At 43.1% G+C, this 11,085-nt stretch overlaps 1 protein-coding gene across 1 annotated transcript; it reads right to left on the bottom strand.

Moving 5' to 3' along the window:
• Window positions 1-347: 347 nt before the first annotated feature.
• Window positions 348-10,816, bottom strand: LOC141565029 (uncharacterized). The gene is made up of 4 exons (XM_074308012.1): window positions 10,691-10,816; window positions 9,731-9,852; window positions 6,192-6,318; window positions 348-3,559 (listed from the first exon to the last, which is right to left on the bottom strand). The coding sequence occupies exons 2-4, from the start codon at window positions 9,761-9,763 to the stop codon at window positions 1,311-1,313; spliced, it is 2,409 nt and encodes an 802-aa protein (XP_074164113.1). The 5' UTR covers window positions 9,764-9,852; window positions 10,691-10,816; the 3' UTR covers window positions 348-1,310.
• Between the last annotated feature and the right edge of the window lie 269 nt (window positions 10,817-11,085).

Here is an 11,085-nt window from a genome sequence, read left to right as displayed (position 1 = left end):
TGGTTAGGAGAGAACCAGACTCCTCTAATAAGGTTTGGGCTCAGAACTCTGCCTCAGTTTCTCCTGTACACTGCTTTATTGATTCCCTCCCTCTCAACAGGATGGAAATTTGGGCTATTTCATGAATGTTTCATTTTGTTGAAAGTCTAATGAAGGCTGTGCTGCAGAAGGAGGCGTTCTCTTGTGAATGAGAACCCCAAGTTTCATCTCCAGCAGGATTTCTCCAGAGGCCAATCAAGTATCAGCTCTAAGAGAAGGCCTTTATCCATCTTCCATCCACTAGAATAAGGTTGTCTTCTGGTCCTCCTCTTCCAGGGAAAAGCACAGTCACATGGACCTATTTTAAGACTTTTCAATGAATCCTCAGAGATAAAGTAAGAGATAATCTCTGGGTGAAAGACTTCCCCCACTGAGTGCCCAGAGATCTGCTGCTCAATGTGATCTCTCCAATAGAGAAAAATTCCATTTGAGTGTCTTTCCTTATGACAATGATCAGATTTTTCTCTTACATGTACTCTGAGGTGGGAAATAAGAGATGATTGGTGCTGGAAGGTATTACCATCTTGGTCATGTGCATAAGGTTTCCCTGAAGTGGGGACCCTCTTCTCTTAAACAGACTCAGAATGATAAGTCAAAGCTGTGCTACATTCACCACACTCATGAGGTTTGGCTCCAGTGTGGATTGTCTAATATTTAGAAAGATTGGAGCTCAGAATGAAATCTTTTCACATTGATTACATTGAAAATACTTCTCTCCAGTGTGGCTACTGTGATGTTGAGCAGGATTATTTGTCTGAAACCCTTTCCTCATTGAATTCATTGATAAGGTTTCTCTCCAGGGTGGACTGTCTCATATCAGCCAGATGGGAACTCTTTATGGAATAGTGTCACGTTTATAATTATCATAATGCTTCTCCTTAGTGAGCATTCTCTGATGTTTACCAATCTTGGATTTGTAGCTGAATGTCTTTGCACATTAACTTCATTTATAAGTTTCTCTCCAGGGTGGATTCTTTGATGTTCAACAAGGTTTCACTTCTGGCAAAAGCCTTTCCACAATGAATACCTTCAAAGGTTTCTTTCTACTGTGAGTTCTCTGGTGTTTATCAAGACAAGCACTGAGTGTAAGAGCTTGTCCACATTGATTACATTCAAAAGGTTTCTGTGGATTCTGTGATGTGTAGCAAGGAGGGACTTGTTTGTAAAAGCTTTTCCATATTGAATACATTAAAATGTTTATCTCCAGGGTGGATTTTCTGTTGTCTGCTAAGATCTCTTTTGCATGTGAAAGCCTTTCCACATCAATTATATTAATAAGGCTTTTCTCCTGTGTGGATTCTCTGATGTTCTATAAGCCTGTAATTATATATGAAAGCCTTTCCACAATAATTACATTTAAAAGGTTTCTCTCCAGTGTGGATTTTCTGATGTCTGGTAAGACCTCCCTTGCGTGTGAAAGTCTTTCCACATTCAATACATTTATAAGGCTTTTCTCCTGTGTGTATTGCCTGGTGCAAATCAAGACTGGCTCTCTTTATGAAAGTTTTTCCACACTGATTACATTCAAAAGGTTTCTTGCCAATATGGATTCTCTGATGTGTAATAAGGAGGGACCTGTTTGTAAAGGAATTTCCACATTGAATACATTTATAAGCCTTTTCTCCTGTGTGGATTCCTTGGTGCAAAGCAAGATTGGCTCTCTTTATGAAAGCCTTTCCACATTGATTACATTGAAAAGGTTTCTCTCCAGTGTGGATTTTCTGATGTTTGTTCAGACCTCCCTTGAATGCAAAAGCCTTTCCACAATGATTACATATAAAAGACTTTTCTCCAGTGTGAATTCTTTGATGTGTAAAAAGATTGGAGGAGAATTTGAAAGCTTTTCCACATTGATTACATTCAAAAGGTTTCTCTCCAGTATGGATTTTCAGATGTTTGCTAAGACTTCCCTTGAATGTGAAAGCCTTTCCACAATGATTACATTTAAAAGACTTTTCTCCAGTGTGGATTCTTTGATGGGTAAAAAGATTGGAGGAGAATTTGAAAACCTTTCCACATTGAATACATTTAAAAGGTTTCTCTTCAGTGTGGACTCTCTGATGTAAAGCAAAACTGGAACTCTGTCTGAAGGCCTTTCCACACTGATTACATTTGAAAGGCTTTTCTCCAGTGTGGATTCTTTTATGTGTAACAAGATTGCAGGAGAATTTGAAAGCCTTTCCACACTGAAGACATTTAAAAGGTTTCTCTTCATTGTGGACTCTGTGATGTAAAGCAAGATTGGAACTCTGTTTGAAAGCCTTTCCACACTGATTACATTTGAAAGGTTTCTCTTCACTGTGGATTCTCTGATGCCTAGCAAGTCTTGATTTGCAACTGAAAGCCTTTCCACATTGATTACATTTAAAAGGTTTCTCTCCTGTGTGCTTTCTCTGATGTAAAACAAGATGGGCACGCTGTGTGAAAGTCTTTCCACAATAATTACATTTAAAAGGTTTTTCTCCACTGTGGATTTTCTGATGTTTAGCTAGACTGGAGCCCCGTGTGAAAGTCTTTCCACAATGGTTACATTTATAAGGTTTCTCTCCAGTGTGGACTCTCCGGTGTTCTGCAAGTCTGTAATTAGTTAGGAAAGCCTTTCCACACTGACTACATTTAAATGGTTTCTCTCCACTGTGGATTCCCTGATGTCTAGTAAGTTGGAAGTTCGATCTAAAAGTCTTTCCACATTGATTACATTCATAAGCCTTCTCTCCAATGTGGGTTTTCTTATGTTTTCCTGGACTAGAGATATCTGTACAATTTTCTTCACCTTGATTGCATATGGAAGGATTTCCACACTGAAGACATAAATAAAGGTTCTCTCTACTGTGTATTATCTGATGGTCAATCAGGAATGATCTGTAACAAAAAGCTCCCCCACATTCAGTACATTCATGAGACACCTCTTCAGTATGAGCCTTCTGAGGGCTAGCAAGAACAGGATTCCAACCAAAACCTTTCCCACATTGATCATAAACATATCTTTTCACTCCAGGGTGGTAAGGTAGAGATGAGAGACAGGATGAGGTTGCTTCACATACATTGTGTTCATCAGGTTCTTTTCCAATATGCATTTGCTGATGAGTAAAGAGATTAGAGTTCTGACTGACAGCCTTCTCATCATTATTGCTTATAGAAACAATTTCTTCAGTGTTACTCTTCTGATAACCACTGAGGTCTGAAGTGCCCTTCACAGCTATATCCCATTGATTACCTGGAACCAAGGGCTGTACCTCTTCAGTGAGGCATTTCTTGAATTCACTACCTTGAAGATAATCACTTCCTGAGGTTATTGTCTTACAGTGATTTAGAATAGAAATCCATCTGAATCTCTTTCCAATTTCATGCAATTCAGAATCATTCTTTACATATCTATCTATTTTAAGAATAAAATCATGCAATTCCTTAAAATTGAAGTCACAGGGACCATCATCCAAGATTCTTTGCAGATCCTGTTCTTCCACAAAGATTCCCAGCTTTTCACTCATCTCATTTACTGTGAACCCAGTTTCTACATCTGAAAAAGACAAACATTAATATACAAAAAGATGTACACACATAAACAAACAAAATAGCAATGTTATATAAGAGTCATTGCAGCTTGTTACCAAACTAAATATACAAAACTTCATATGTGTATTCAGTGCAAACAATGGCTTTTAATACCCCAAGTCATTTTTAAGAAGAGACAAACTGGAGGCAGCTAGGTGGTGAATTGTATAGAGCACCAGCCTAGAAATTAGGAAAATCTGAGTTCAAATCTGACCTCAGACACTTAACACTTTCCAGCTGTATGACCTGGGCAAATCACTTAACTGCAAATGCCTCTGGAAAAAAAAAAAAAAAAAGACAGATAATATGTGAGATGTGCATCTCAAAGTACTGGACCAATCAGAGACTTATCCTCTCCCAAAGAAAAATATACATTCAGCAAAGGCAGGAGCCCAAGGCCAAGAGAGCTATCAAATATTTCATGACAGTAGATTAGAGTCTTCTTTGTGTTGAAATAGTGTTTACTAATTTAGAGTGAAAACTGAGCCAATACACAATGAAAATTGTAGAGCAGATAAGGAGTAGACCCCTTTCAGAGATTTGTTGGATAGTACCACATTTACTCATCAGGGAAAAAAGTAAACATCCAATTGGTATGATGAAAATGATGGGAAAATTCAGAAGAAATGAAAAATAAGAACTCTACAAGATTTACAAAAACTTTAGATCATCCATCTCTAGGAAGGCAGCGTTTAAACTCTCTCAAAAGTTTAGGCAAAGATTACAGACATGTTGGATTTTTGGCCCAGTACATAAAGGCTGATAAAGTTCATTTTTATATTGAGTGTAACAATTTGAAGCTCTTTTATAATGCTCTGAAAACTATTTATCGACCAAAGAGCTATCTAAGCTGCCCAATGCTGATGGAGCTACATGGATTAGTGATAAGGATGTGATGATAGAAGAGATGGGCTGAACTGTTTCATTAAGTTCTCAATATACCATCATCAATGACTTCTGAAGCTATTAACCATTGATGTTAAGTCTTATTCCATTCCGCTTCAACCATTCATGAATTGATGGCATCCCCTAGGTCTTTGTCACTTAAAAAGAGAGGTGCTATCAATCTTTTAAAATGTATAAATTTGCTTCTTTTTTCCCTAATTATCTTAGTAAACAGATCTTCTAGTGGTATTTTGGGGTCAAAGGGCATACAATTTTATAACTCTTTCATCATAACTCCAGATTGTTCTCTAAATTGAATAGATCAGTTCATAATTTCAGCAAAACTATAGTTGTAAAATACCATTTATTACTTAACCCTGAGCAGTCACTTCATTTTCGAATGCCCTACCGTTACTCGGTATTTTGCATTACCAGTCTCTCCTAATTGCCAGGGTGGCAGAGAACCTCTGCCCACTGACCTTCGAAGTGTCAACTAATTCTGTCTGGCTGCCTCCTTTGAGGCCTTCAGAGATCTCTGGCCCTGATTCCTTGAATCATAGTTTAATAACGGATACCAAGCTCAAGAACAGCCATGTGCAAACTTAAAGTCTTTATTATACTTGCTCACATAATGCCCTGACCTGTTAACTCCCAGATGAACACCTGGTCTGTGAGAGATCCATGTGTTCACAATCAAGTTCCTTACCTCTCTTGGCTATACAGCTCTACAGCTAATAGAGAGAGATGATTGAGAGTATAAAGCATAAAATACAACTGTCAAAAGTTGAGTTGGAGGTAGAACAACAGTTAAAAAACAGTTAATAGAATTTCAGATTGAATTACAGGGTGAGACAAATAAAGGAGAGAAAGTTAGGTTACAAGTCAGAACAGAAAGAGTTCAGTACAGTGGCTGAAGCTAAGGAGGGAAACAACAAGTCAAATTCTCCTTAGTGTTCTGTTGGTTTACCTGGGATATTATTGTGTTAAGGATTTTATTGACTACCTGCCATTGAGAAGAGGTTCAGTTCTTTTTATGTGCAAAACATGTTTTAGACTTTAATTTGGCCTAATGTGGAGCATGTGCTTTTGGGGAATTTTCAAATTCCCAACCTTCTTTGGGAGTTAACAGGTCAGGGCATGATGTGAGCAAGTACCTGCCCTACCCCTCACTGTGCCAGACATGAAAGCTTTGGAGACTGAGACCCCAGGCCAATGCAGAAGCCCCCAAGGCTTTCTCCTGGCTAACTTAGCAGAGTCTGCCTAGAGTGCCTAATCCTTCATTTGGGCCAAATCCCTACCTAGGAGATGAGGTCTTTCCTATGACCCTGTTAAGGTCCGGAAAACTTCTGGAGTTTGGGTCACTTTTGCTGCTCAAAATGAATTTTGGGGCATTTTTTGTTTTAGGGGAGATTCTTAGGGGGCTAAATATTTTCTGTCCTATTGTGCCAGAACCCTCTCACATGCTTTTCAGCAGGTTTTCAGGGAGTTTACCTAACAGATGTGGCAGTAAGGTCAGCTATCTGACTGAGGGTAAATTATGTAACTCATAAAGATGCAGCCACGACCAAAAGGGATGGAGACTTGGTGCAATCAGGTGACTGAGCACTCAATACAATTTCAGGGATACAACACAGTATGGATCAATTCTCTGGTGTTTGTGCTCATTTTGAATTAATGATGAACACCAAGAAAAGACATGAAATTTTCCTTACCCAGGAACAGCAGGTTCTGGACACTCTCCAGCATGACCTCCATGTACAGCTCCTTCTGAGAAGGGTCCAGGAGCCCCCATTCCTCCTCAGTGAAGTCCACCATCACATCCTTGATTGTCACCAAATCCTAAACCATCAAAAGGCACTTGATTTAGAGCTGAAAGATCCTGCTGAATTCATCTACTCCAACCCTCAACAACTTAGAAGAGGAAACTGAAGCAGAGATGGGAATTTGCCTAAAACTCATAGAACCTTTAGGAGTGTCAGAGCCCACACTTGGAACCAGGCATTAAAAACCCAGTGGAATATTGAGAAAAGCATTTTCCATTTGAAATGAGTCATGTTGGATAATAAATGTTGGAAAAATATATTACTATCAAATGAGTCTCCCAATGGATTTAGGGATAGTAAATGAATTCTATAGAACCTGTAGAGATGAAAGTGAGAAGATGATGTGACATCCCTCCTCACAAGAAGGGTTTTAAGTGATTATGTATTTTATTTTTTTTTTATTCATTTTTCCAAATTATTCCCTCCCTCCCTTCACTCCCTCCCCCCATGACAGGTAATCCCATACATTTTACATGTGTTACAATATAACCTAGGTACAATATATGTGTGTAAATACCATTTTCTTGTTGCACATTAAGTATTAGCTTCCGAAGGTATAAGTAACCTGGGTAGATAGACAGTAGTGCTAACAATTTACATAGTGATTATGTATTTTAAACAAATCTATGAAAAATTTGTGAAAACATAAATAATGTGTATTCTGGGGAAGAAACCATTCGCAGTGATCACTGAGGAGAGAACAAAGAAATTATCTAGTAAATTTCCTATGAGTCTAAAATGAAATCTAACCTAGATGGAAGTAGGAAAAGAATTTTAAAGAGAATCTGGCCTCAAGTAGCCGGTATGAGACTTTCCAGACAAGTGATGAAGCTTTATCTCTTCGCAAAGTGAGCTTCTTAATGAAATGTGTTCTGTGACAGATAATTAGCTGGGACACTATCTGTCTCCTGGAAAGCCAATGCTGTGACCTCTGATGCCACATTCTGGCTCTGAATCCTGCTTCACTCAGAACTCTAGAGCCCATCCAGAGATCAGGCTCTCCTGGCTGGGGAGACCTTTGAACCTGCTGCGACCGCTTCCCCCTCATTACTCTTTGCCATCCAATGTCAATCTCTTTCCTTCTTTAACTCTGGGAAGTACAATCTTGTCCCTCAAATCCTATGGCCCAGACTTTTACACATCTAGTAATAAGTGAATTTTGGAGAAAGCATCACTGCCTTCACTTGATGCTGTTCTGCTCCTCTTTTATCAATATACTAGACATCCCCTTCAGTATCTCTCGTCCCCCCAATCTCTTTGAAGAAAACTCAGAGCGCTCACTTCCAGTCCTGTTACTGTCTAAGAAGGTACAAAGGACTTAGCAAATGTTGCCAAACTACCTGAGTAATCAAGCAGTTATTTTTTTCTTCTGTGTTTTCCTGCTCCAACATAAATAGCTGTACAAAAGACTTCACACTTGAACTCTCAATTCACATTTTTTTTAATTTTGGTAAAAATATACTTTTCAAGGAAAGCAGAAAGATGGGAAATGAACTTTACTGCAAGTGTCTCTGACAAAAGGCACACTTCCCAAATACACAGAGAACTGAGTCAAATGTCTAAGAATAAAAATCATTCCTCAACTGAGAAATGATCAAAGAAAATGAACACATTTTAGATGAGGAAACCAAAAATAATTTAGGAAATAAATGCTCTAAATCACTTTTGATTAGGGAAATGCAAATAAAAACTCAAAAATACCATATCACATATATCAGATTAACTAATAAGACAAAAATGATCAAGGCTGGAAAGAATGTGGGAATACTGGGATACTAGGGCACTGATGAGAAAATGTGAAATGATACAAGCTATCTGGGGAGCAACTTGGAACTATGAACAAAAGGCAACCAAACTGTGCAAATCTTTAGATCCAATAGAGCACCACTAGGTCTGTAATGTTCCACAGAGATTACAAAAAGGGGGAAAGGGCCTACATGAGCACAAATATTTATGCCATTCCTTTTCCTGGAGGCAACATTGTGGAAATTGAGGGAATTCCCATCAACTGGGGAATGGCTGAACAAGCTGTGGTATAGGAATATAATGAAATAGTATTGCACAATAAGATATGGTGAACAGGCAGATTTCAGAAAGAACTAAAAAAACAAATTAATGGAAAGTGAAATGAGCAGAGCCAGGAAAAGACTGAATACAGAATCAGCAACAGTGATCAGCTGTGAAGGACTCTCACTTCTCAGGAGCACAAGGATCTAATGGAAATAGAAAAGACTCAAGAAGGAAAAGGCTTTCCACACGCTAAGTGAAGAACTGATGGGCTCTGAAAGTGATTGAAGAATTTATCTTTTAGTTACTTTATTCTTTCTTCTCCTCTTTTGATCTTTCATTTTTCACAATTCAGATTAATAGGGAAATATGGTTAAATGATAGCAGGGATATTCCTATACCAAGCTGCCCACAGTTTTAAGGAGAGAAAGGGATGGAGAAAAATTTACAACTCCAGATCTTGTAAACATGAATGCTACAAATGGTCATGTCATTAAATTGAAAAGAATTTAAAACAAACAAGCAAATGTACCTTTTTATACCTGGGTCCTAACTTCTTTATAACTGGCTAGGAGACCCAACAAATGCAACCCAAAGCACAGTCAGGCAAGGAGGAGACGGTGTCTGTGACAGCTGAGGAAATGTAACCCCCCATTCATGGAGTCTGCCCCACCCCAGGGGATAAATAAAGCACAGTTTACTCTCTGGCTGGTCCCTGAGCTCCCTGACTCTGGCTTTCCCTACCAAGGACCCTGACCATTCCCACCACAGGATCAATGGGATGATCTTTATGTGGCTCCTGGCACATGGCAGACACCACGACACCCAGCCCAGCGTCCTCACACCTTCGTCTTCCTCTCTGCCCCAGGGACAGTGGCCTCCTGGCCTATGCTTAACCAGGACCCTCTGTCCCCTGCCCTGGGCCTTTTCCGGGCTTTCTCCTGTTTGCAACGGCCTCCGGCCTCCTCCCTCCCCTCCTGCTTCCTTCACATCTCAGCTAAATTCTCCCTTTCTGAAAAAGCTTTTCCATGTCCCCAAACTGCTGACCCTTCCCTCTGAGAGTAGCTCCCATCTACACTGTCCAGCGCAGGTGTGGACACAGCTCATGAGATGTTTTCTCCCCTGGGAGCTCCTTGAGGGCAGAATCTGGGTTTTTTTTAACCTCCCTCTGCATCCTCAGTGGTTAGCAGGAGCTTGGCCCAGAGGAGCTACTTTCTAAACATTTATTGGCTTGATCTGAGCTGGCAAAGGAGAGACTCGGAGGGCCCTGGGAGCCGCTGTGAGGTCTGAGGGGGCAGGTAATAGTGCCAGGAGGGTGATTCTATCCCTGCTGCCAGCCCTGCCCCCCTCCCTCTAATAGGAGGAAGCTTGGACTCCCCGTGGGCTGAGGCTGCTCAGCTCCCAGGAGGGACTGCACTCACCTGGCAGGAGGGTCTTTGGCTGCCTGAGGCCATCTCTCTGGTTCCTGGTTTGGGTCCTGTGCCCACTAGGCTGGGGAGGGAGGATGGGGTCCGAGCCTTCTCCGCCCAGGCTGGAGGCGGACCTGCCCACGATGAGAGACAGAGAGAGCTCTGAGGGCAGAGATGGAGAGCGGCTGCGCCCCAGGAGGAGGCAGAGAGCTGTTACCTGTGGGGGCGGGGAGAGCCTCCCAGCACCTCTGGACACTAAGACCTCCTGCTCACTGCAGGAGCCCGAGCCCCCTGGGGTCAAGATCACAAAGCCTTCACCCGCATCCCTGGAAGGCCAGTGTGACCCTGGCCAAGCCCTTGATCCCTGCCTCAGTTTCTCCATCTGTAACATGGGTCCCCCACCGGCCCAAGGCCCCAGAAATGATGAGGATGTCCCAAGGCCACAGGAGGGAAAGAGGTCAAGGAGAAGAGGCTGATGGGAGCCCCCCTCCCCCTCCTGCCAGGGAACCTCCTCCAGACAAACAGAAGGACTGGGCAGAGTTGCACTAAGAGCTGCATGTAGGGAGCGCTTCCTGTATACCAGGCCCGGTACTCTGCACTTCCCAGAAGGGATCTCGTGGGGGAGGGGAGGGGCTGCTCTCAGCCCCATTTTGCACTGGAGGAAACTGAGGCAAAGGACGTAGAACTACAGAATCCTCCCCCTCCCCCAAGTGCGCAAAGGTTCACGGGCCGGTGAGGGGACCACGCAAACCTGGGGGCCCTGTGGGGGAGGGGTCAGTTGGGTTCCCCAAGGAACTCCACACTCCCGACTCTATGCCCCCCAAAGCCACGGGGATGCACAGGCGCGCCCCTCCCCCATCTCAGCCCACGCGGGTGAAATCACTCGGGGCTGAGGCCCAGGGGCAGCCACGCCCACGCGCACTCGGGTACACGCCCCCCCGCGCCGCTTCTGCCTTTTGCACCCTCTCTTACACGCGCGCCCCGCACTCGGAGCCCGAACCGCGCAGCCGATCTCCAGACTCCGCCGCAGACCGGTCCGGAGCTGCCGCGGAAGGGGAGGAGCCTGAAGAACGAAAGCAGAAGCCGCGGCCCGCGCTGGGCAAGACGCCCTCCTCCCTCCCCCTCCTCCTTCTCCTCCTCTCCCCCCCCCCCCCCCAGCGGCGAATAAAGAACAGAAAGAAGCCCGGGAGCCGGGATGCAGCGCTGCTCCCAGGGGACTCCCGGCATGCCCTGCGGCTCGGCAGCCCTGGGGCCGAGGCGGGGCGTGACGTCACCTGGAGGCCTTCTAGGACCCGAGAGGACTTTCTCCCGGCTCCTTTCATTCCTGGCTCCGTCCGCCCCTTGCCGAGCCTGTGGGGAGGGGCGGG

This window comes from Sminthopsis crassicaudata, chromosome 3, assembly GCF_048593235.1.
Source record: "Sminthopsis crassicaudata isolate SCR6 chromosome 3, ASM4859323v1, whole genome shotgun sequence".
NCBI lineage: Eukaryota > Metazoa > Chordata > Mammalia > Dasyuromorphia > Dasyuridae > Sminthopsis > Sminthopsis crassicaudata.
Note: the sequence above shows the minus strand (reverse complement) of the source record. Positions and strands in the feature narration are given on the sequence as shown.

Excerpts from the sequence above, each read along its gene's own strand:
- LOC141565029 (XM_074308012.1), bottom strand. The coding sequence starts at position 9,763 with ATGGCCTCAGGCAGCCAAAGACCCTCCTGCCAG. Across the intron at positions 6,319-9,730 it reads GCCAAAGACCCTCCTGCCAG|GATTTGGTGACAATCAAGGA; the intron begins GTGAGTGCAGTC and ends TTGATGGTTTAG. Across the intron at positions 3,560-6,191 it reads CCAGAACCTGCTGTTCCTGG|ATGTAGAAACTGGGTTCACA; the intron begins GTAAGGAAAATT and ends TGTCTTTTTCAG.